This window comes from Candoia aspera, chromosome 2 (genome assembly GCF_035149785.1).
Source record: "Candoia aspera isolate rCanAsp1 chromosome 2, rCanAsp1.hap2, whole genome shotgun sequence".
NCBI lineage: Eukaryota > Metazoa > Chordata > Lepidosauria > Squamata > Boidae > Candoia > Candoia aspera.
Genome location: NC_086154.1, coordinates 235750549 through 235777700, shown reverse-complemented (window position 1 = coordinate 235777700; position 27152 = coordinate 235750549). Strand labels below are relative to the sequence as shown.

Here is a 27152-nt window from a genome sequence, read left to right as displayed (position 1 = left end):
AGTGCTAGCTGGGGAATTCTGGGAATTGAAGTCCACCCATCTTCAAGTTGCCAAGGTTGAGAAACACTGGTCTAGTCGAAGATACTGAAAACTGTTGAGAGATCCAGGAATAGAAAAACTGACAGTTCTTACATTCAGCGCTTCAGACTGCTCAGAATTCCCTTTGTATCTTTATAATGCACAGAATCAGGGCCGCAACTGGGGGGGGAGGGCAACTGGGGCATGTGCCCCGGGGGCCGCGCTGGGTGGGTCCCAAAATGGGCGTGGAATCCATGTTTGCCCCAGGTGACACAGACCCTAGTTGCGGCCCTGCAAAAGAATTCTCATTTTTTTATAGAACTACGCTGACATTTTCACGTCTTCCTTGACTTGAACATTTTTTTAAATCAGTCATTAAGTTGAGAGCCAATGGAGGAATTAACACCACCAAATACTGTACGTGGAAAAGAAGGAAAATTGTGTAAGGAAGACTGCATTATAACCGAGTCTCAATGCATTTCGAGGAGATACCTCTTTGTCAAGGGACTGAAAAAAAAAACATGCTTACAACACCGTAAAATACACTACAATTGTGAGTAGAATACACAATACATGAAATAATTTAAACAATTATAAGACATATGTACAAAGGGAATACAAAGAGACAGGCTCTATCAAGAGATGGGGTCGTCCCACAAAGCTTGAAAAAATGAGAAGCTCCGAAGCTTTCCTTGCAAAAAAAAAATACAGACCGAGAGAAGCAAGCTCCTGCCTCACCCAGCAGAAAGGCGCTTTCAGATGTAAAATAAAATGCAAGGAGTGAAGCGAGTCGCCTTACTAGCGGGGTCCGCCAGGCATTTTCCTCCCTGAAAACGATGGGTGCCCTGACCACCCCAGGAGTAGCCCCACCGCAGAGCGGCAACCACGGAAGCCACCGGCTGACTCTCCCCTTCCCTCTCGTAAACAAGCGCACTCCCCGGCTCCAACTCCTCCCTCTCCCCCCTTCTCTCCCGGGAAGCCCGACCGCCTGGCTTCGCGCCTGCGCTTCACCTCCGAGCCCGCGAGAGTCCCTGGGCGTGTGAACGCGGACAGGTGGCCTGCTGCTGGATTTCCCCGATCCTGATCCTCTCCCTCTTCTCTAACACGGCCCCCGCACCGGAAAGCCATCTAGCTCCTTAGATGCAAACTGACGACAGCGGAAGCCTAATCCCACTGTTTGGGCTGGGCTCGAGCTAGCAGCTCCTCCGCCCTGAAGATTGCACGCAAGAACCGGGTCAGCCTCTGGAAGGCTGCGTGTCGGGGCCACGCCGCAGCAGGCTGCGCTCGTCGTTCTCTGAGCCGGAGGAGACCCCGCAGCTGCCCGCCGTCGCCGACTTGTCGGGCGAGGCCGCCAGGCGCCTGAAGGGTGCGGGCAGGTGCGGGGAAAGCGCTGCGCGGCGGCTACCATGTCTGCGCCTTGCTGTGCCGGCCAGGTAAGGCGCGTGCGAAGGTTTCTCTCTCGGGGTGAGGGAGCCTTGCTAAGAAGCTCCACCCTGGCTGCGTGGCAGGCAGTGTCCTTGGGGGCTGCGCCAACGCTTCTTTTCTCTGGACAATGTTCCCCCGCCGCCTTCGCGTCGGGCAGGGGATGCGCTGGCGGTGCGCCTCTCTGGGCAGAATCCTAACTCCCGACGAGGATTCTCCAAGCAGCGCTAAATGGCTGGGGTCGAACTAGGATCTAGCTGAGCGCGTGATCTGATTTCCCAGCTGCAAATTGCTTTCCCTGTCGGTCGAATGGGCGTCGGGGACCGCTTGGCGTTTTCACAGCCCTGCTAACCGGAAATCAGGGCCAAGCTGATGCTTGCAGACTCGGATTCAGATATTGCTGATTTCGTTTATGCTGCTTTGTTTTTCTCTGTGTCACTTTGCTATATAGTTTATAAAGGATATGTCCTGCTTTATGATGGGAGGGCTGTCAAAGGAATTTATCAAAATAATCAAGAGGATTGCACTAAGGAAGATGCTGCTAAAATCCGTGTGTTTTGATAAAACAAAACAATAGTTACTGTATTTAGTTACACTGATGCTACTCAGTTGTCATCGTGCAAACCAATCCCAATTTAAGTTGCTTGGAATTTGTCTAAATTCAGTCGTATGCATTTTTTGTAACTATACTTCCATGCCTATATTATATTTGCTTAGTATATTATATTTAATTATAACACTGAATCTTTTAGGTCATTGTGCTATGATTTTAAAAGTTGCTAATTAGTAGCAAATTCCGAAGTTTCAGTGGTTATATTTTCTGTTGTTTCCCTGTCAAATAAATCTAATATAGTTTACATATGACACCAGAAGAGCTTGTGATGATATATTTTATTTTTATTTGAATGTTGTTAGTGTCCATCAGGCAACAGAAACCAATAAATTAAAATACTTCTTGCTGTTTATATTAAATGACAGGTAGGAAAATAAGAAAGCACCTTTACAGTATAGTAGTGTCATACACAAAAGTCCTCTTTAATAAGTTAGTTTTTTCTCTAACAAGTATCATAAGAAAATAATTTTTTCCACTGTGGGTGGAGCTTACACATTCTACTGAGCTATAATTTACTGAATAAAGCATAGTTGCTTTCAGTAAAGCACAAATAAAATTTTTGGTTAGAGCGACATGTGAACTAGGTTACTATAATACCTTGATCAAGTGAAACATTGTGTGTAAATGTGCTACCTTCAGGCATCCCTTTTGTACTGTTAAAAATTTACACCCTTTCCCAAACAGGTATTGAAGAAGAAAACTAACCATTCTTTAATCTGAGGAACAGCAAATCTCTACTAAAAAAGATGCATCTACTTCTGTATTATTTCTGTTTCCTATATTGTAGTTAACATAGACCTGTCCTGGAGATGGAAGAACTTGACCGCCCCCCCCCGCCCCCAATTCTCCATTCTGCCTGCAGAATAAGAAATCTTCTAAAATAGAAGCAGGGATTTTCAACTCTAGATCCAATTCTTCCTATTTTCATAAGTCATAATCTAATGAAGGAGTGTATAAGTGCTTACATTTTCTAACTGTGCATGTGAAATATGTTACTATATGAAAGGATGATAGAAATTTGATAGCATCTTAACTTGCAACTGGTGACCACATGTGGTAATGGCTTGTATAGAATTTGGAGTCCTGTTGTTGACAGTCTAGCCATGTGCATTTTTTTACCTTATATATTTCATATCCAGTAAGTATCTACTAAAATTTTAACCCAATGAACAGACTTTTTTTTTGGTAGTAATGTTCTTAAAGTTTATAATTACAACAGTAAAAAACTAATACAAACTAAAAAGTAGAATAAAAAAGGTGCAGAAAAGAAAGGGGAAAAGGAAAAAAAGAAATAGGAAAGTAAGAATATGGTAAAGGAAAAGAAAAGATATAGAAAGAAGTGACTTCCCACCTTCATCAGAAGTATAAACAATTTTAGTAACTTACCACCTCCTCTTAAAGTACAACAAATGATCTCTTCTTCCCATATCCCAATAATATTTTACTGTTGTAATTATAGTCTTTACTACAAAAAGAAAATCTGTTCATGGGTTAAAGTTTTAGTTTTATAAACCAATCCATAAAGCATTGTCATTTCAGTCCTGGTGTTAGCAAGAGTCCATTAAGTTTTACCAGAAAAAACAAATCTATTTTAATCTTGATCAAATAAACCAATTTTATATTCCTTCCTTTTACTTCTAACAATCTTAATCTTTAGTCCACTCAAATAATGTCCTAGAACTTGATTTCTTTTTAGTTTTTCTTTGTCTCTTCTCATGAGATTCTTCAAAACTTTAGCAAGGCTCTTTTGTAAATCCAATATAGGAAAATTATCCAGGTCACTCTCTTGGTTTATTGTTTGTATATCCCTTTTAATTATTAAAACATCAGCTGGCTTCTTTTGTATGTCCAGTGTAGCATCTTTTTCCATGTCATTCTTGTAGCCTGTCATTTGTAAATCCACTTTCAACTCAGTCTCAATCTTGTCAGGTAGAACTTGTTTGTCTTCCCTAAAATTTTTTAGACAGTCTCTCCATAGAGGCAGATGTCTCTGTTGACACTATTAAAATTAACTTCTGAGTCCATTGTTCAAAAACATCCTTCAATTTGTCCAATGTTAAAATATTTTGCTTCATTCTGTAATTGTAAGTTGCGTTTATGTATTCTTCTCCTTTAGTTGTAATCTCTAGTTCCCTCCAATATCCAATTTTTAAAATCTTATTTTTTTTTAAAAAAAAATTCAAAACAAAAGCATTTCCCCCCGGGAAGGATTCTATATAATTAATTTCAAAGTCTTATTTCAGATTTATCTGGACCCTTAGTCCATTTGTAAAGTTTAATCACCCTTTTGCTGTCTATTTGAAAAAAAATATTAAGTTCTTGTAATTAAAATTTTCTTTCACTAAGGATTTAAGGAAACTCACCCAGTGTTGTCAAACTTGTTGATCCAAAGGTTCCTAATAGCTGAAAATCTGTTAACAAGCAATTTCTGAAAGTAATTAGAAAAGGGGAAGTGTGCAAACTCAGTGTCCTTTCAAAGGCACCAACTGCGGTTTGAGCAAGATGGCTGTTCCCTCATCTCCCAGAGCTCTAAACCTGTCGGAGACTGCTGCCTTGTAGTCTCCTTGCGCAGAGCAGCTATCTGGAGTACTTGTGAATGATCTCAAGTCCTCTCCTTATCTGGAGAGGAATTATGTAGAGCTGGTCTACTCACTGGCTCTTCATTCTGCCATGGTCGTCGGCTCTGCTTTTCGGAGCAGTCTTTGGCCACCATTTCTTCCGCCGGAAGTCCGCCACTGAATAGATTTTCTTACATTCTACAGAAATATTTTTTTGCCCATCTCTAAAATCATTTGCGTCAGAATGAAAGGCTAACAAAAAGCCAGAGCAATGGAGGATTAGGGTGACTGTGTTTGTATTTATTGCATTTATAATTGTATTGAATTTTAACGTTTTTATTGTAAACCGCCCAGAGTCCCTCCTTTGGGGGGGAGATGGGCAGTGATAAAATTTGATAGATAAATAAATAAAATAAAATAAAACCTTTGAGTCAGACTTTGTTTTTGGTGACTAGATGGATATGTCATATTGTTTGCTTAGCAACAACAGAAAAGTGGCTTACCATTCTGGGGTGTTATTTCAGCTTACCATTTTGGTTTACATCTCTTTGATTTCCTAGTGGTCTCTCATCCAAATAGTAAATACATCCAACCCTGCTTAGGCTCAGGTCAGTGTTGTGTTGTGTTGTGTTGTGTTAGAAGTTCCCTCATCAAGACTGATTATGCCCATCACAGTAGCCATTTTCTAAATGAACACCTCTCTGCCATGACAGCTATTTTCTGTTAGTACTCAGGATAGATGGACTGGTAAGGCAAGCTTTGCTCTTGAAGACTTCATGGATACATGCATATACTTTTTATGGCAGAAGTATTAAAATGGTTGCCATTGCCGCCTTCCAAGATTTTTGTAGACTCCACAGTCTAGCCTCTAGAGCCCGGATTTCCTTGTGGTCTCCCATTCAAACACTAACCAGGTTCAACCCTGTTTTGCTTTTTGTTCTGAGCCAGCTACCTCTTCTTAATTGGACTGTTGAGTTGTACTTAGTCACAAAATAGTTGACAGCTTTTTCACTATCTTACTGCCACAAGTCTAAATTATGTTGTTTTTCTATCATATGATGACAGAGAACAATTTAAAGCTAGCTTATCTTTTTGGCTACATGCACTGAGCTAAGCCATGCTTTGTTTACCAAAGATTGATGAAAAAGCCGGAATTGAAGGGGTTCAGCCATTGTGCTACACCAGGCAAACCATAATATGGCTTAGGCATTACCTTCTTCTTGACAGAGATCACCTGTCTGCCCTCCAGCTGTAGTGAACCAAATTCCTCCATTGGAGAAAGATTTTTTATCCTTTGAAAGAGAAATAACTGCCCTGTTACTTGCACAGTGGTGATTCGTTTTTGCTTATGTTTCACAGGAAATGGGAATTTACATGTGGCTTTTCTATATAGCGTCTCTTGAGACTAGAAAGTTGACCTCTATCTTAAATAAAGCAGCTGCAGTGGAAAACTTTAGTTAATTTGTTTTTCAGGATTCATTGTATATAAATGTAATATAGACATGAGGTTGGCTGTATGACTATACTTTTATTTACATTACATCTTGATTTATATATTTTTAAAAAGTAAACTGTAAGCTTGCTAGTTTTGCGGTTCTGTTCTTTAGTTAGTATGGGGCTAGAAATAATGCTTTAAGATAAAATTAAGGACATGCATTTGTTTTTAGTAGAAACTTGCAGAAGGAAATCTCTGTTGTGAGTTTTACTCAGGAAATGTTTGTTATACATTTACATTACATGAAGAAAAAAATTTCAGTTCCTTTTTTTGGTTCTGAACATGAGCTCATGCCATACAATTTTTAAGAAATATTCTTAGGAATAGCAAATAAAATTTATCCTCCTCTCCAATTTTTAGTGGTTTTCTAAATCCTGTAGCTCTCATCATTGCTTATACTCCTAAAATAACTACAGTTTTCTCCAAATCCTAACCAGAAAATAAAAAAATGTTCCCCTAGTTATGCCTTCCAAATGTATTGGCACTACAAGTTTTAGAATCCTGAGACATCATGAGAATTGGCTTAGTTGGGGAGATATTAGGTTAAGGAAGAATGGCTTAAAGGAAGAGTGCCAACCTGTAATATTAAGAAGTAAGCCAACTAAAAGTTTAGACAGATGTTAGTACTCAAAATATATAGTCCTCCTGTCTTAGTGAATTGTAGTTAAATAGTTTAGGGCTTGCTGCTGTTTGAAATAAAACGGGTTCTTGATAGTATAGATTGTCTAGTGTTTAAAAGTTTGTATGAATTGTTCTGCTCTCATTTTTTGAGTTGATCCTATGAATGAATGAATTGCCCAGCTAGGTGGCAACACTTAGCCAACTTTGGGTGATCTAGAAAGCTAAGCAGGATTGGTCTCCCCATTACTAAGATCCAAGGCTGTGCATGAGACTGGAAAGTTGAAAAACATTCCAGAAGAATATAATGGCAAGCCATCTCCCTGTCATCTCCAGGAAAACTACATGGATGTGTCCATGTAACTCACCAGGAGTCAAGCTTTAGTTGTAATGCAACTTTTTAAAAAATACTGTGATTTGCTGTGGTTTATTGACTTACTTAAAATAAATACATCCTGTTTAACATTAATGTTCAGTAAAATAGGATATAGGATGAGCAACTGAAAACTTTATTTTTGCGTGGCAAGACCTATAGTCATTCTTTACTATTAAACAATGGTTGCAGAGCTGCATTCTGTTCCGAAACGTAAGTTTAATAGTGTGAGTTGCCTATAGTTTAACAGAAAGGATACTATATTAAACTGAAAATAGATGAGTTTGGGATTTCAGATTTCTTGATAACTGTTCTTGTAGGCTAGCTTTACGTGCAGTGCCAAGCTATGGTTTGTTTTAACTTGGTTATTGACTAAGCCATAATTGGCTCGATTCACATTTTACACTAAGCCAAAACTAACCAAATCACATCATGGCTTAATGCAATGTACAAACCCAGCTATAGAGTCAAATAAATCACTGTTAACCTCCATGAAAGTGATTTGCTGATCTTGCATGTGATAGAAGCCTGAAGGTTATCTTGTATAAGTCCAAATATACTTACTGCCTGATCCCCTGCGGTGAACAAGAATCTCCTCCAAGTAGCCCTGTAGTTGAAAGCTCATAAATTTAATGTAATTCTCAATGATAAATTAATTTTGGATTAGCAGCTTCTATCAGTAATCACAAATTACTGTTCTACACATATGCAAATATGTGGGCTCCTTATACTGTACTAGCAGAGGAGTAGGGAATCTTTGGCCCTTCAGCAGCCTCAACTGCTTAGCCAAGGGTAATGAATGCTGTAAATTGTGGCTGTACAGACTCTAGAGCTCCCCAGGCCTGCCTAGCACTCCAGGAAGTCACTGTGAGAAACTAATGGAATGGTCTCTACAGGTTCCAGTTCTATCACATCTTAAAAGTACTCTACAGCATCCAAGAAATTAATGCCTGTCAACATCTTGAGTCCAAGAACAATAAGGTGTCTGTATTAGGGAAAAGCAGTCTATAATACTGAGTAAAATATCTGCCAGTTTCAAATGTCTAATTCAGCTTCCATAAATTTAGTGTATTTATTGCATTTTTGCACTTAAAGAGAGGCATTTATGACTACACTAAACAGACATGTTTCATGCAAAAGTCTAAGGGCAGAATTCTCCATTTTTCATGGGTTTGAGTTAGGTAGAAACATAACATACATATAGATTCATACACAAATGTGCACAGGTGCACACAATTCACATTTTTAATTTTCACACCTTACTTAATTGGGGATGGTGCGCATGCACACGTCTTCAAGTCAGCATTGACTCCTGGCGATAACCTAGTCTAGTCCCTGCAGTCTTCTTGGCAAGGTTTTTTCGTAAGTGGCTTGCCGTTGCCTCCTTCCTGGGGCTGAGAGAGAGTGACTGGCCCAAGGTCACCCAGCTGGCTTTGTGCCTAAGGCGTACTAGAACTCACTGTCTCCCAGTTTCCAGCCTAGTGCCTTAACCACTACACCAAACTGGCTCTCTTAATAGACCTATATTAGGATTTACTCTACATTTTTTGTATATTTAGAGTTTCAAAATGGTGATGCTGTTTATTAGGAACTGCAGTCAGAGGAGGTTCACAGAAAAGGAATTTTGGGACAATATGCAGCCTGAAACTGAGTTTCCTAGCTCTGCCATAAGCAATTAACAATCAGTCTCAGGAATTTGGCCCAGAAAACAATTACATTTTAATGGGATGACAAAAAGAGTCCTTGAATTTTCTAGATCACACCCATTTATTTGACTGGTAAATCTATTAACTGATACTCCACCTTTCCCCCAGGAGTTCAAGATGGTATACATGGTACTCTCCTCCAGTCCCCCACCCCCCACCCCCCTGGCAACAATCCTGTGAGTAGCTTAAGAGAATTTCATTTATAAAAAAAGGCTCATTTGCACATGCAGTCTGGAAGTAGACAAAACAAATTGCTGGTTCCTTTCTAAAACATAGGAAATATTAATAGTTTTTAGCAAGATATTTCTCTCTTTCCGATAATAGCTATAACAGGAAATCCAGGGAATGCAATTTAATTAGTCTGGTCCAAACATTTGGCTGTGAAAATGGTGCAGGGTGTGACCTATTTCAGGAATGGATCCTGACTTTTGATGTATGGTAGGGCTCAGCTGGCCTTGTGTTTTCAGTTCAGTGTCTGGAGATCCAGGGATACTCGCTAGCTGTATAAGTTCTTGTACTTTACAGCTCAAGGCAGATCAATATAACTCAATTAAAATACTATGTTTAACAAGATTCATCCTTAATGCTAGTTGACAACTAATTTATTTCTGCTGCCATATTAAGGATAGTTTTTCGTATATTGGCCCTTTCAGAAATTAGCCTACATCTCTGAAATATATAACATTCTAAGCAAAATGGTTGTGGAGATGAGATGCATAGTGCTCAGACTGCCAACAAAAATAAATGTAGAACAACCATATTGGATAGAGGCAGAAATTTGGCAGTGAAAGTAACAATTACACATCCTATCAGCTGCCCCTGATATCAAAGGCCAAAATACACTGAAGTTACTTCTAGGTTTTATTTTTAATTCAAGATTGTTCAGATATAATAGATAACCACTGTGTTATGTTCCACAGTAATTTGGACTGCATTAGCTATGACTCATCCCGGCAAGCCATATTTCACTCTAGTACACACCCATAAAAAATAAATATATCATTGTCTCATTCACAACATGAAATTCTCACAAAATTACTTTGAATGTGAAGTACTGTCCTAACAGCCAGGAAACACGCTGAGACAAGGAACTGGTCTTTGAATGGCTGACCAATTCCTCGGTGCTACGCATGCGCTTAACAGTCTGGATGGGAGCCCCCTGCTCGCCATCCTTACTCATGACAAGTACAAATATAAACACATGTTAGTTCAACAAGGTGTACTTCTGAGAAAATAGGGTGCCAACATTCAGTATTCCTATCTGGCTTTGTACATTGTATCAAACTTTAATGTGGTATATTGTTTTTTGCTTAGCGTATTGTGTGAACACAGATAACAGAAGTTTATAAAGCATGGTTTTTTGGATACCCTGTTGTGACATCCACTCAGTTGTGATCTACTCAATCAGCATTCATCACATATTTGTTTAATAACTGAAGCATGTTTTATTGATTTGCTTAATTTTTAGGCTATTGGGCATAGCACTGTGTGTAGACTCAATCACTTGGTGGACTTTTTAAAATTTTATTTTAATCCCGCCTTTATTGTTTTTTTTTATAAATAACTCAAGGCGGCAAACATACCTAATACTCCTTCCTCCTCCTATTTTCCCCACAACAGCAACCCTGTGAGGTGAGTTGGGCTGAGAGAGAGGGACTGGCCCAAGGTCACCCAGCCGGCTTGCAGGACTAGAACTCACAGTCCCCTGGTTTCTAGCCCAGCACCTTAACCACTAGACCAAACTGGCTCCTATTTTCACAGTAATATAGCAAGCTTACATTGAATAAAGACACACTGAATTAGTGGGATTTAATTCTGAGTTGACATACATGCTTATTTTTAAAAAAGAAACCCAGCAAGAAATTTTTTTAAATGTTTCTGAATCCATGGTTTGAGCTATGTTTTAAGTAGTTATACTACTTATGTAAATCTAAATTAGCTTTTGATTTTGTTTTATTTTAATCTGAAATCTGATATTTTTAGACTATTATATGTACCACTCCATGGAGTTCAGATTTTTTTTACTTTTGATGTTAACAAAAAATTGTATGTTTTTAAACTGTTTTTATACAAGAATACAACCATAATGCCTCTTTAAAGAATGCCAGTCATCTTCAGATAGTTATTTTATCACTCTATTAATTTTTGCTTATCTACTGTATGTATTATTTCCATTTTTTTGATGTCTCATTTATTTTTGTAATTTTCTTACATTGAAAGAAGCAGTTCAAAAGGGTCGCCAAGGGCAAGTACTGCTGAAAAACAGGATAAGCAGATGCTTCCAGAGCAGCTCATACCTTGCCCTGTCCTTAGTGTTCCTCTGGAAAACAACCTGGGCAAATTAGCGTTCTTTAAAAAACAATGTACCCAGTTAGAAATGTAACCCAGGAAGTAGTATGTCTTTTGCTGCATTAAGTGTCTTGTTTAACTTAAATTAATTAAAATGTAGATAAATGTCCTGGTGCAACCGGTTAATAAATAGAATATTTGAAAGCAGCAGAGCAACTTTCTTTGTGTGGGTGAAGAGAACAATCTGTTCTCCTCTTGTTCTGATAGGCAAGAGGTGAGAAATATTGCTTAATTTGACAGCCTTTTCGGTTTGAAGGCTTCAGGCCAGCCTATGAGTGCAGTATGTCCTTCCCTCCTTCCTACCTGCCCACATACAGTACAGGCAACATTCCAGACACTCCCACTGAATGCTAAATTAGCAGAGATGCATTTGGATGGAAAAGAAAAAGGCTAAAAAGTACTGTATTGTTTTTGCTACCAATGGTGTGAAAAAACAGTGTTCTTCATTTAAAACGTGAGATGGGGAGACAGAAAACAAACTGCCTGTTCATTCTGTTGTTGTTTATCCGTTCAGTCGCTTCTGACTCTTCGTGACTTCATGGACCAGCCCACGCCAGAGCTTCCTGTCAGTCGATGCCACCCCCAGCTCTCCCAAGGACGAGCCTGTCACCTCTAGAATATCATCCATCCATCTTGCCCTTGTTTGGCACGTCTTCCTTTTGCCTTCCACTTTCCCTAGCAGCAGCATCTTCTCCTGGAGAAGATGCTGTTCATTCTAGCACAAGGAAAAGAGGCTAAAATTGCTGTATGTTTGCTGTTATCATTTAGTTCCTTTTGCCTGGGAAGAAGAAAAAATCTTCCATTTTCCCTGTTTCTCCTAGTGAAAATTGAAGTGTATTTGTATGCTCAGGCATGCATATGAGAGTGAGATCATTATGGGAGGCTGGATTTGTACCTGTCCTAACAGTGAGACACACGCTGAGACGAGGAGTAGTTCTCTAATGTTTATTTCTGCTACATAAACAGAATCCTAACAAACTGAATAAGCGTGGGAAAAACCCAGACATATAAACCCCAAAGGCTAAGGCAGGCCTGATCTGTGTCTCTTTTTGAATGGCTGCTTAATTCCTCAGTACTACGCATGCGCTTTACAGCCTGGATGGGAGCCCCCTGCTCACCATCCTTACTCACGAAAGTACCTTTGAGGGGCAGGTTTGCATGTACGAGGGTAGAGCTTAAGTCCATCTCCTTATACATAAGCTCTTGCAGGTGTGGCTCCCACATGTGAGTCTTCTTTTCTGAAAATCATGTTTTATAAAAGAATGTCCATTTGTTACATAGGTATTGCACCTGCCTGAAAGATTCAGCTTTATTAAGGAAAAAAGAGGGTAACTCAGTACCATTTACTAGCAGCAAACTTGGCATTAGCAAATCAAATTGTCCTTGGATCATGGCAGATTCTTCAGCAGGCAGGAATTTATTTCACCTCAGTAAAGCTTGTAATAGCCTGCTCTTGAATGAGTGGTTGAGAAACCCCAGAGCAAAATTCCAGTTTTTGTGTGCATTTGAGAAAAAAGATTATAGGGTGTGACTTTCTTCTTATACTGTACTACAACATCTGTATTTTAATATCCAGTTTGCCTCTTCTGTGCCATTACAGTAGTTCTGTAGATTGTGTTTTTCCCACTCAGTCTAGATTCATGTATTACGTTGAGCCAAAAACAAACTATGCTATCGCTTTGCTTGATCTTGCCTAGGATTTTATCACTACCTTAACCAATTGGGTGCCAAATGAGATGTGAAGTTATTTGCATGAACAGTTTATTAAAGACAGCAATATTTTTCATATTTGCCTCCTGTCACTTAGGCAACATATTGAGGAACAATGAATAAAATGTGTTCTGTATTTCTTTTTAAATGTTATTTGTGAAAATATGAGTGTAAATTTGCAATATAAATCCCAAAGAAATACAGAATTTGTAAGTCATCTGCTTTTTGATTATTTGGATTGATGTATTCTTTACTTACAAGTGTGGTCCCATTCTTCTGTATTTCATTCATTACAAAAACATAGTAGTGTATAGTGAATAAAAAACATTCAAGAAGATAATTAGTCAATTGCTGCTTGGTTTTAGAAGATGTTTAGCAGAAAAGACAAGCTTCCTGATTTTTGTTTGATCAGTGAAAACCTTGGTGGAATTTTCTGAGTCATAAATACAAAATAACTCTGACACAAAAAAGGCCATCAGATGTGGGGCAGAGTTAATAGGCTTAAACTAAAGAAGTGTTTTGCCTTTCTGTGATGTGGGAGGTAGCAGAGGTATATAAATAGGTATTTTTGCTTTTTTCATGCAAAGAGCACTGAGGAAATAATTATATCTATAAACACCTTAGAAGAACCGTTGCGGAATAACAAATCCTACTTTTTCTAGAAGTTATTAAGACAGTTTCCCTACAAATAGCAGACTATGTAGCTTTGTGTCCTCTTTCCTTGTACAGAAAGGCTGAGAAGCTGCAAAGGCCGGTAAGGGGATAAGCGAGGCATAACAGCCCAGGAGGTAACTAGCCATAACACAGCAGGGAAAGGTGCTAAGATGCCATCAGTTTACTATTTATCACTGTTGGATTTTTTTCCTCTTGGGAAAAGTCAGATTATTAAAGAGGATGGGAAAGTCTATTTTCCTTTCAGATAGTGATAAAACCTCAAGAAAGCAGAGATAAAGGTAGTGTATGCACACTCCCCCCCCCCTTTTTAAAGGCCTGGTAGATGCAGTCTCAGGAATTGGTAGTTTTGAACAGATGTGTAGCTTAGAATGCTTTAATATAGCTTTAAAGCCAGTGGCATGGAGGAATATACAAGATAGTTTAAAGTAATAAAGTAACATATCTCTGCTTTAGTTCCAGGGTTGGGAATTCAGCGTGATTTTTTTTTTCTTATTTCAGTTCCCAGTATCTCTCCAACTATGAAGGCTGAAAACAAACAGTGTATTTTCCCACTGTTGTGAGGAAGACATCACACTAAAACTTGGTGTAAATACTAAAATGGAGATAACATGGTTTAAGAAACCAAAGGCCCTACAACCCAAGGAAAAAATAGTCCCTTCCCATAGGCATAACCCAGCCCTGCCTATGTTGCATTGCACCCTCATTCCTCAAAAACTGTTAAATAGCGCTCCCCCCTCACAGACAGCAAAAGATTGCCCATCCTTGTGGAAGGGTACTTTAGATATACAGAAAACGAGGCCAGCTGAGAATCCATGTTTGAATGGAATGTAACCTCTTTACAGGTTTCCCCTGCAAGTATCCTTTTCTGGTGAACATGATGGATAAAAAACTTAATAAACTATATGAGGCATACTCAGTCTAATGGGGTATATACAGCCCCTCTGAACAACCAGGTGCATGGAAATGCAACAGTGTGCAAGGGATGGAGTAAAACAATTACGTGCCAGAGACCAGGAGCAGATTTAAATATGACTGATGGATAAAAGTACCATGAATCAGGACAGGTTCAAGAATTGCTCAAGATTCCTCCACAAATTGTCCTCTAAATAATAATGCTGTTCTCTGATGGACTGATAAAAACCAGCAGATCAAAGTCCAACTCTTTTGGATTATAAAATAGGAGGCAAAGAGGACCTGCTTATGTAAGCTTGATGAATGTGTACACATGTAGTAGGGAAGAGCCACTCTATTCTATAGCTTGCTATTTTATTTGTTGTTTTTTCCTGTTCCTTCTCTCACTGAGGAATCTTTCTGAAATCAAAGAACTACAAGACAACTTACAGTAACATTCTGATTACTAACGTAGATTACCCCTCTGTTTACATAAGTTGGGAAAATTGCATTGAACAGCAATTGCTGAAACTGGGAATTTATTAAAGCAGAGGTTGGCAACCTACAGCCCATGGGTCAGATCTGGCCTGCCACACAAAATAATTTAGCCTGTAGTCCCAAAAACAAATATCATATCCACCTGGCCCAAGGCGGTACAAAAAAGGAATTCAGGTTTATAATTCTATCTCAGCCCTGATGTAGAACCACAGTATTTTAATAAAATGTAACAGTTTGGATGGTGCTATGAGCCCATATATAAATACCTTTCTTTACCCTTCAAGGACACCCTATTGCTTTGGGTTTTTTTTTTAAAAATCATTTTGGTTTTTTGGACCAAATAAAGCTGTGAAAACATTTCACAACCATTTTAATTTTCATATTTTTATTAAACATTTTTGAGAAAAGAAAAAAAAAAGATAAAGGAAAAAAATAAAAATAAATCAGTGAATAAACAGAAGTTACAAAGACATGTGATTGGGGGATGGAACAGATTTTGCTGTTATTTTGCCATATCAAAATAAAATCTCATTTTTCTTTTTTTCTCCTGTAGTTGGCCTGTTGCTGTGGTACTGCTGCATGTTCCCTTTGCTGCAATTGTTGCCCAAAGATAAAACAGTCGACCAGCACCCGCTTTATGTACGCCTTGTACTTCATCTTGGTGGCCCTCATTTGTTGCATCATGATGTCAGAGACCGTAGCAAAACAAATGAAAGAACATGTAAGTAAAAGCATTTAATTACTGGGGATCCGTGGAGGGAGAAAGAAGGAGCTGGAAAATGTTCTTGAATGGGATATTTATATATAAATTGGATAAATAAATAAAATAAATACTTACACAGTTTGAAGGGAATTTCCAGAATAAACCACTTAATAGGCTTGAGTTTTGTAAAATTTTGGAAGAAATAATGATGAATACTGAATTGTTAGACTCATTATTTATATCGCACTCTAGCATTACAAGTTTTTTCTAAAAAAAAATTAATATATTCATATGCAATTATAATAAACTGTTTCAGGCATTTTGAAAGACCCCAAACTGTGTGTGGTTCAGCAGTGCCAAGTGTTTCATCCTGTGTTTCACTTGGAAAGCTGAAGAGTAGGAAGAGCCATACAAAGGATAATTGTTTTCTCAAAGACAAAAAATTATTGCTCTGAAACTTGAGTGTTTGGCTGCTTTGAATGAGAGAATGCAAATGAATCCTTTGTTGGAGCTCTTGCCTGTTTTCCAGTCCTCTAAGATTACAGTAATTTAGGTTCTACTCCACGATTATTTTTTAAAGTAGTCTCCTTCGAGTCAAGCTCTCAACCTTTTGACACTGAGGAACCCTTAAAATATTTTTCAGGCCTCAGGGAACCCCTGCACATTCAGGCTCAAATATAGGCTAGAAGTCACAAAATTATTATATTCATTTCACGTGTAGGCCTGTATATACGCATTAAGAGTGTTCTTAAACTAAAAATAATGAATGAAATTTACCTCTTTAATGTGAAGCTGCCCAAATTTGAACTAATTTTTTTAATAAATCGAGATCTCCCAGGGAATCCCTAGTGACCTCTCATGGAATCCTGGGGTTCCACAAAATCCTGGTTGAGAAACCGTCCTCTGATGACTTAGATAGATCAACACAGCTTCCTTCGAAACAGCACAGAGGTTGTTCAAGATGGCTTCTGGGATTCTCCTTTTCTTTTCCTTTTCTTTCCTTAGTTGGACTTCTCCACCTAGCCTACAGATTTGGTATTTCCTGGAGCTCTCCTGGAAATTTTCAGATCCATCCCTCCTTAGCTTCCAGGGGCTACTGGAACTGAATATTCAAGGGTTTCCATGGACTGTGTCACTAAATACGATGCACCTACTGTGGAAACAAATAATGGTTTTCCTGCAGTTAGTAACTCGAAAGATTGCCGCAGTAGTTTTTCTGTGAAAAACGTGAGCCGAGCTGACCAGATTGTGCAGACAGCCTTGTATGTAAATGTTGCTGGTGAAGCAGCATGCTATCGATTTCTCACAATGAGTAGCATAGCCAGCTAGTGCTTGTCCTTTTTTGAAATTTCACTGTGTTGAGTCTGAATGTTCAGTTTTCTGCTGTCTTCAGATGCAGGATATCCAGCATTTGGGGGGAACGTTTGCTAATAATATATTTTTATAGTTAGTATATTTTCTCAATTTAGTGCTGAGTATAGTTGCAGCATTAAAGGCCACATGTAGCCAGGACTTTCAGTGAGCCTCTGGCAAGCTCTCCTGGCAGAGAGTAAGCAAAGAGGGCTGTGTGTGTGAGAGAGTGGGGTGGCAGAATAAGGTAAAATGGGTTTCAACCTTCTCCCTCATCTTGGACAGATCTTCTCGTGACAGAACTGAGTTTTGGCAGAAAAAAAAATTCTACTCCTGATCAATTGTTGGATATAAAAAAATCACGAAAACCAGACCAGAGATCTCTGAAAAGGAACTTACTTTATTGAGCGGTTTGCAAACCGCGGTGGGCACCTCGACCAGGCTACGCAGAGTCTGATCGAAAGGAGAGATGCCACACCCAAAATTACAAATACACACTTTCTTATACCTTTCCCTGTCCAGCCTCCCCCCTCCCCTTTCTGGCCTGTTTACCCATTGGCTGGGCATTCAGACGCACAATCTTCCGACCTCCTCATTCCCTGGACCCCTCTATCTTATTTTGCTTTTGCTTGTAAAAGCCTATTTTGAAACATTTGAAACATTCCAAGGTTTTCACACATTGAAATCCTCATAGGACAATATCTCATATGGTTGCATTTACTCTATCTCCTTGCTTAGCACATCCTGGAGGAGCCTTTGTTCATATGTCTCCTCTGTTGGTCAGTGTTAGGCTAATTAGTTAGAGACCAATTGCTTCCCTTTGTTTCTTTTGAAAGCATTCTAAGTTGTTACCTTACTTGTAAGCCTGCCAGTTTTCACCTCATTATCCCAAGGCTTTTACACATTTAAACCTTTACCTGTGTTAACTGTCTCTTTCTGTCTTCGTGTTAGTTTAATTATTTAACATTGTGTTACTCACTAGCTTACACATATTGCTTCTTTGCTATTAGCTAATATTAGTATTTACACCTTAAAATCTCCCCAACCAAGATCTATATGATATTGCCTTATATGGCTATATATATATATATCCATAATAATTGGTATTATTATTATTTTTACAAATTGTATTATTTCATATACCACAAATTAAACGTGGTGTTACTGTGGTATGGTTCTGTATCTGAAAAAGATTAAGAAAACATTAGCTATGTTCCTGGTCTATTACTGTTCTGGAAAAATGTTTCCAGACATTATTAAAACAATTTGGAGCAGTGCACTTTCTCAAGTACATAGCAAGGAGTTGCTAACATTGGCCAAGAGAAGTGGAAATGCATCTAGACTTTGCCTTGCCATCCAGTCTTTTTAAAATTTTCATTTCATCCTTGATATTTTCTTCATTATGCTCTTTAATTTTGTAATTACCTTAATTAATACTCACCGTGAAGTCATTTTGGCTCTTAGCAGGCACATATACTTTTGATAATTGTACATGAAAGTACCCATGATTTTCTGTTTCTCTGTTTAATCCTAACAGTCATTGATAAAGCAGTGTTTCTCAACCTTGCAACTTGAAGATGTGCGGACTTCAACTACCGGAATTCCCCAGCCAGCATTCTGGCTGGGGAATTTGGAAATTGAAGTCCTCACATCTTCAAGTAGTTAACGCTGAAAAGCACTGATCTAAAGTCATCCACTGAGCTGTGTGACTGAATGCATTCTCTCCTTGTCTGACACATTAACCATTACAGTATACTGTGCTGGCTCTTTGCTCACAGAACTTATTTTACGTTTGGGGGGCTGGGGGGAGGTATAGTCAAAGTTTGGATCTGCTGCCCTATATAAAAGAAAACTAGAAGTACTTCTCCTAATTTGCAACAGTATGTTCATTCTATCATGAACTGTCTATAACAGCTTCCACATTTTCTTAATTTACACCCAATTTAAGTTAAATTTATGTTCTGTGTTGTTTTTTCTGGGTCTTTCTGCAAACTGAGTTTAACCATGGAAAATGCTTTGAGCATGGAAGGGTTGTCTCTGTTTATAGTCAAAAAGAAGGAAAGGAAAAAGAAAAAAACCCAGCTATGTTAATGTTCAACTCAGTTGCTGCTTTCAGAACTCTGTCCCTATGAGAATATAGAGAGGTTTTTATTTAACTGTAAATAGCTGTGTGTGTGCATGTGTGCGCATGCGCATATGTATATATGAGTGCATATTTATATATCAATGCATCTATTTACAGACCATTCATTTGTGAGAGGGAGGGTACAAGTTTTCATAGGAGGCACAGCCCAAGGATGTAAGCCAAGGTCACAGAAATGTGCTTTTAAGGTGTTTTCTGAGTGTTGCTGCACATTAGTGTGGTGATCTTGAGGCCAAAAGGGGTGAGCAGCTGATCTTTTTCCATGGGTTAAAGTGTGGCCTCAAAAGCAAATATTTAGCAAGTAAGGAGAGGGCCACAATTTTCCCATTTTTCTGGTATTTTAGTTTTGCAATGTTTTAAAGACATCCTAAGAGTTCACAGAACATCAAGAAATAACACTTTACAGGTAGTCCTTGCTTAACAACGGTAATTGGAACCAGAATTTCCATCACTAAGTGATGCAGTTGTAAAGCACAACATCACATGACCGTGCCACTTAGCAATGGCAGCACCAGCAGCCAGCAGTTACTGTCATTAAGTGAGGACCACATGGGTCATTAAGCGAGGACCTCACGTGATCGTGACTTCCAACTTTCTGCTGGCTTCCCTGTTGACTTTGCTTGTGAGAACCTGGAAGAGAAGGTAGCAAATCATGATCACATGACCATGGCTCACTCCAATGGTCTGAAGTCTGGGTTGGTTGCCAAGCTCCTGGATCATGATTACATGACTGTGGGGGTGCTGCAGTGGCTGGAAGTTCAAGGACTGGTCATAAGTACCACTCATTCAGCACCATCACAAATTCAAACATTCACTGAAGGAGTGGTTGTTAAACAAGGACTACCTGTATAGCAGAGGTTGATAACTTATAGCCCAAAGGATACGTTTTGCCTTCATAATTTTCAAAGTTCTCTGAAAGAGATCAGTTCAGAGAAGAGGGTGGCAGAAAGAAAATGAGACAAGCAACAAAAGTTGTAAGGAAGGAAAATAAAGAGAATGGATGACATGGATGTCCTCAGTTCCTTTTGACTCTGGCTGCACATGCTGCTTGCTTCAAGCTCACTTAGCCTATGGCTGGGTTGCTCGCTCTTGTTTTATAAAACCGAATGGATGAATGAATGTGCATGCAGCCAAATATTATAGAATCTTACAGTCAGCACACACAGAAATAAGTAGAAATCACATTTCTGTAATTAATCATGTAAAGCCAAATACTGAAAACTTTTTAATCCAAGTTCTTAGAAATTAATTTTGTATTAATTATTAATGAAGTTAACTGGCTAATTCATAGAATAATGACATGAAACAATCTCCAAACAGCAGTGAATGCAGCTCCAAATATTTTTAAGCTGAAGGGAACATGGCTATTAATTCAAGGGGGAAAAAGATTTAATTTCTAAAGAGTTAATGTATTTCAATCACCAATTCTCTTTTGCAAAACTCTGGATCATTTTACAAAGCCATAACACACAGGAGTTCATATATAATGCAAAAGCATGTTGTATGAACCAGAAATGCAATTGCTAGGAGATGCAGATGAAGAAGCAGCATGGTGGCTTGACAGACTTGGAAGTAACACAGTTGTCTCCAAACTGCTTAAAATTGGTGTCATCATACGCAGTTATGTATATCTTATCTGCTTCATTGTGTGTTTCAGATTCACTTTTATGAAACAATATGTCAACGTATTCAAGCAGGTGATTCCTGTGAGAAGCTGGTGGGCTACTCTGCCGTTTATCGAGTATGTTTTGGAATGGCATGTTTCTTTTTCATCTTCTTTTTACTCACAATTAAAATCAACAATAGCAAAAGCTGCCGTGCCTACATTCACAATGGGTAAGCTGGATGGATTTTTTTCATTGTGGTTTTAGGGCGATACTCACAATGCTAAGCATTTGCATTTCTTCACAATCTTAATGGCATAATTTATCTCCTCGTTATTTGTTTTACTTTTATTTACTTTCCATGTCCTTTTCTGTGCTCAAGTACTAAAGGTTTATTGGTGTTTTCCTTATAAGGTACATCTGTATATATTCATAGAACTGAATGAAGGTGTATGGCAATAAATGCATAAATGACTGTATTATAACCCTATGACTGTATTATTCCTCTGCATTTCCTCCTGTGTTTGCAGGTATTTGATTTCCTGCATTTTTCAATAAGATCCCTCCCCTCCCTTTAACATGTTTAAAGTACATACAAGGTGAATTTAAGTTTATCTTAAGTTCTGACCATTGATTGACCATTGACTTACAGTCAGAAATGAATGACAGAATTTATGATTATGGGGATTCTTTTCTTATTTTTCCACCCTTTATCCTTGTGTGAAACTGTGGTCCTTTCTAGGCCCTATTTATTAATCTTGCGTGCACAACAAAGGCTATATCCAATCTTGCCTTGTATTCTTAAGATCTATTGGTGATTTCTAGAATTTCAGTATCTTCCCATGCAGCCAAGAAATCCTGGGAATTGAGTCCAAAAATACATTTGTAAGGCACCCAGATCAGGGAAAGTTGTAGTAGGCATATGATATACAGCAGAATACACTGCTTGGCCTATCTATTACTAAAACCCCACATTGATGTAATTTGTAGATCTTATCTCTGCCTACCTATGCTGAAGAAAAGTTTGATGTAGAGAGAACAGGAGTGAACAGTGGCCTTTTTGAAATTGCTTTTGAATGTTTAATGACATTTTTAGAAAGATTTTATCTCATGTGTTTACTAGCACCATCACTTCTCCTACCACAAGTCAATAAACAATAAATTTGAATTTGGGAGTTTTTCACTTTTTGCAGTTCAGTAATTCTATTTTTTTTTCCTCTTTTTTTTTTTCTTTTCCAGATTTTGGTTTATTAAACTTCTCATCTTGGCAGCAATGTGCTCAGGAGCCTTTTTCATTCCAGATCAGGATACCTTTCTTAAAGGTACAAATTTTTTTAAAAATTGTCTTATGTTTTTCTGCGTGGTCAAATATATACAGGTATTGTCCTAACAGCCAGGAAACACACTGAGATAAGGAACTGGTCTCTAATATTTATTGCTAGTACTTAACAGGAATCCTAACAAACTGAAGAAGCGTGGGAAAACCCAGACAAATAAACCCCAAGGGTTAAGGCGGTCCCGATCTGTGTCTCTTTGAATGGCTGACCAATTCCTCAGTGCTACGCATGCGCTTGACAGTCTGGATGGGAGCCCCCTGCTCGCCATCCTTACTCATGACATGTATCATTTTACAGGAGATACATTATAGGAAAAGAACTGTGTTCTTTGGCACTTCCAAAAGTGACAGTTTTGGAAAAACAAAACTAACTGGGCAAGAGATTGCATCATTCACATACATCAAAAAATTTCAGGCAATCTAAGAAGGTTTCAACAAACACACAATTAACACATTACAAATGTTAACTGACAAGGTACTTGTAATCTGTCTCACATGTAATCTGCTTCTAACCCATCTGCCTTCTCCTTCCCCTCTCCACTTTACCCCAATTGAAATCCTTCATCGATCTAGCTACTACATGCAACTGATGAAGTGAGTTACATCTCACACAAGCTTATGCCTTCTAATCCATTTGTTAACAGGAGATACAGGGATGCTAAATGGGTTATAAATTCAGTCTTTCACAACTATTGCAGCTGTTGAGAGAAACAGCCATAGAATGGTGCCTTTTTATACCAGTCCAGTCTCATTCTGGGAAAGATGAACAGAAGTTGGCATCTGTGCTCCAGACACAGACATGGCAAAGGGTCGTTAAGATTGTAGAAGGAAGCAAATTAAACCAAACTTGTGCGTTATTACCATTCACAGTTAAAACCATACAAAAACTGCCTTGGAAATTGTTATTTTTAGTGGGTTTTTTTTTTTTTTTGCAGATGTTACGCAGCTGTTATTCCCCATGTCCATCTCAGTTTAGTTAGAAATTGATTGCAAAAGACTCAGATACAAGAATTTTACAGATAATATATGTCGATTATGTGTACTGTTTGGATTGTGCTCTATCCTTTAAACCATGAAAAATAGCAATATAATAACAGCAACATTAAAATCTCAGTGTAAATTAATTCTTCTCCTTTTGATAATGGTTCAGATGATAGATGCTTCTTGTGAGGCAACATTAAGTATGAGAATATAAATCTCTGGCAAACTTAGACAATTCCAGCTGCAAAAATATAGCCCATATTTCACCTTGGGCCAAACACCCAGGAAATAGCAGAAAATGCAGGATGCTGCAACTAACGATACATGTAGCATTGTATACAAATTCAGAAGGCAAAGCCAATGTAAAGCTCCCTTTTTATTTCATAAATTTGTCTTATCTAAATTAAGCTGTTCTTAGTTTAAAATAGCTTTTCTCCAAAAGGACATAACTTTTTCTTTCTAGGTTGTTTTTCAATAGCACATTTTGCAAAATTCAAACCAGGAAGCCATATAATAGAAGGCCAACTGTACAAGGCATTAAAAGCCTGCCACAAGGGACATGGTGGGGGCAGGGGGAGCCCGAAAGTAAGACACTGCACAAGGGGGAATAGGCTAAGAATCTGTTGGGGAAGTTGTTCTGTTCTCAGCTTAAATCCCCCACTTCCCTAAAAGTCTACTCTGCCTTAGCAAGGAAGCTGCTGTTGAGCCATAACAGCTTCTCTGTCTGGGAAAGAGTATTTAAAGTTGGGGTTTTCATCAAATGAAACACCCTGTCACAGTAATGCTCAGTTACTGTGCAGCTGGGACTATATAGCTTGCAGAAATTAAAGTTTCAATCAGTTCCTGATGTGTATCAATTGAAGCAAACTGCATTTGATCTTCTAATGGGGTAGATCAGTAGCCACTGCACTTAAAGATTCCTGCAGTTCAATTAGTCTTCAATTTGATTACATTTACTTTATAAAATTAGATTTCTTGCATAGCTTCCATTCTGTTACTAAAAGAATCCTTCTCTGTAGCAGTATCTGGCAGCAGTTCCAATTAATCAAGGCAATTTGCTATAGTCACAAATGCTAGTAGATGGCATAATCCAAGCTCTGTGGGAAAAAGAAAATAGAATGCTCAGGAATACATGCAGCACAATCCTGATTCTTGAATTCAGCAATACTTTTATTAATTTAACTTAGAATCTTTCAGGCCAGAAAAGTTTTTCAAACCATTTCCACTTTTAAGTTGAAATAGCTTACAGAAGTTGCAAGATATTATCCTTGCACTAGGGCATTTCTTTGAAAAGGGCAGCTTGGTTCACATCTGAGAGTTGTAGCTCTTGGAACACCAAATGAACTTTAGTTTGTTTCTTTAGTCATTCAGTTCACAGTCCAGGATCTGGAGAGCAAGCCCCTGATACTAGCACAGCATAAAACATCAGCCTTCATTATGAATGCCAACCACAAAGAGCTTTCTCTCTCTCACCTAAATTTATAGGTCCTAATGTCATCGAGCTAAGTGGTATTGCGACCACTCTCTGCATTCAGTTGCTCTTGTAATTGGACAGGCACTTCTTGAATTCTTTTGAAGTATGACATAACATGCATTGCTGATAGCTGATGCCAATTTTATCTGTGAACTAGGAGCTGCTTTAATTGTAGAGTAGCTTTCCATTATGTGGGGCTCTCCAAATGTATTGAAGGCAAGCTCCGGTAATCCCCAGCCAGCGTGGCCAGAAGCCAAAGTATCTTAGAGGCAGAAAGAAGGCTATTTCAGGTTGTCCATTTCTGCATTTTCTACTGTGAATAAACTGTGCAAGTAGATAATGTACTTCATTACAAAGATGGACATACAGTATATTCAGGATGATTTGAGGGTTTCATAAAACAATAAGTAGATGCTTTTTTCTGCTGATTGGATGACAATGCATATATGTGTATGTGTGGGAAAATTTATCAAATTTTAATCCCACACTGTAATGTGGAATGGATTTATATAAAAGCCTTTTAGGGCGCAAGCAGTTTTTTTAAACCTTTCATTCTAAGTATAAAATGCCTAAAGTAGATTTTTAAAAAAAATTCTGCAGTTTTGCAAAATAATTTAATTTGCTATAGGTTTGTCTTCTTTTACAAGATAAGTGTGTGTGTGTTCCTTTAATGTTAGGTGTGCAGTATTCCTTTCTAATATTCATGCATTATATAATGGGAACCTTTGTTTAAAAATATTGATAATTAATTACGCTAATCCTGCTTTTTCTCAATACTTGGTAATAATAGCAGTCCACAGTGCATGGAAGTAGCTGGTAGAAAGGAGCATGATTTTGTGCAATATTTTTTGAGCAAATATATATTCATCTGATGAATCTACTTTAAGTATATCCTCCTTACCATAATTTAATTGCTTTATAAACTTAATGAATAAAATAATCCTTGTATATGTCAAAATTAACCAAACAATCCTTTATGCCTTCTGCAGCATGGCGTTATGTTGGTGCTGTGGGCGGGTTTCTCTTCATCATCATTCAGCTTATCCTCCTTGTAGAATTTGCACACAAATGGAATAAAAACTGGTAGGTTTCTTTCACATACACATGCATGCTTGCATATAAGGGGAAGGGGAGCAACAGTGTCCTTTTAGCTGAATTCTATTTTTAAAAAAATCAGAATCAGAGTTGATCTATTTTAGAGTTTTGCAGCAGGCATTCTCATTCAGTTTCTCTCTTCAATTGTTTCTTGGTTTTTAACCATCCAGCTTCCTCTGTAGCTTTTTATATATATCTCACTTCCTATTTATTGCCTATTGTACTTTTTCCATGGCTAAATAAGCCTGCTCCAATATTCCCTCTGCTGGTTCTCTTAGTTTCAGATATTAAAAATTTGTGAAGTCTATATGAAAACTAAAATCTAAACCTTCATGGAGTTTAAAAGCTAGTGAACTATCCTACCTTGCTTATTATGTCGGAATCTTCCAAGGTTCTTAGATCTTGTTATTGTAATCATCTGTAAATTTAGAAGAAATAGCTTTAGTCTTTCCAAATACATCCTGAAGCAAATTTTTGATCATCTTCATCCTGACAAATACATTTTAATTTTTATAAAGCAAAGCAGTGTCTGTTTTTAGCCTTGGAAGTTTTACTGTCCTGATCCCACAAGTTAATCTGTGTACATATCACACTTTCCTTGCTTCTGATAATGAAGATATAACACCTTCCTTTTTAGAAATATGCATCTTTTAAGCTGAGCTGGGAAGCCACCTATCTGTCCCCTCCAAAGTTTTACTTCCCACCTCCCCAGCATAGTTCAAGACAAACCCAACATTAAGCTGATCAGTAAGTTATATGAGACAATGTTCTTGGAGAGTGAAACAGTTAAATAGTACTCTGCTCCTGCTGGTATAACTAGACGCAGTACAGACTAATACAATACAGTAATCTGAATGGCCTATAAATTTAAAATAATCATTAACACCCATGTCTAAAGAACAATAGCTTTCTGCATAAACAGTTAATTCTTAATCCACTTCACAGAGGCCTAATGAACTAACCTCCTTTGGATGCTTCTTAAGGCAGTTGCTCAGTATAATTTGTTTGAGTTTAATGCATAATGTGCTTTTCTTTCTCAAACAGGACATCTGGCACAAAGCACAATAAACTTTGGTACGGCTCCTTAGCTCTTGTGACTCTCATATTATATTCCGTCGCTGTTGGAGCTCTAGTTGTGATGGCTGTCTTTTATACCCGTGCTGATGGCTGTACATTTAACAAGATCCTGCTTGGCGTCAATGGTGGTTTGTGCTTGCTTATTTCAGTGGTAGCCATCACACCCTGTGTCCAAAACCGTAAGCAAGCTTTTCTTTTACTGTCACTCTGGTCTTGGTTTGGAATTGGAGATAATTTCCTAGACATGATCAGCCCCTGTAGTTTTATCTCAAATCATAGTCTGGGAGAAAATCAAATGACCACTCAAAGAGAGTCAGGTCATGGGGCCAATGACAAAACCCCCCCAACCCCATATTCTCTCTGGACTGATGCAAGCTTGTTGGTGTCCTCCCAACACTGAGACTGCAAACTAAAACATTGTTTTGTTTATAAAATGCAGCATTTGTAAGCTTATACAAGATTA

General features: G+C 38.3%; 1 protein-coding gene across 1 annotated transcript in view; it reads left to right on the top strand.

Annotated features, from left to right (window-relative positions):
• The first annotated feature begins 999 nt into the window (after positions 1 to 999).
• Positions 1000 to 27152, top strand: part of SERINC5 (serine incorporator 5) — a 38691-nt gene continuing 12538 nt past the window's right edge. Inside the window, exons 1-6 of the mRNA XM_063295573.1 lie at positions 1000 to 1451; positions 15480 to 15647; positions 20780 to 20958; positions 21966 to 22048; positions 25507 to 25600; positions 26657 to 26868. Coding sequence (XP_063151643.1) covers positions 1425 to 1451; positions 15480 to 15647; positions 20780 to 20958; positions 21966 to 22048; positions 25507 to 25600; positions 26657 to 26868 — 763 coding nt within the window. The 5' untranslated portion in view covers positions 1000 to 1424. The remainder of the gene's footprint in view (positions 1452 to 15479; positions 15648 to 20779; positions 20959 to 21965; positions 22049 to 25506; positions 25601 to 26656; positions 26869 to 27152) is intronic.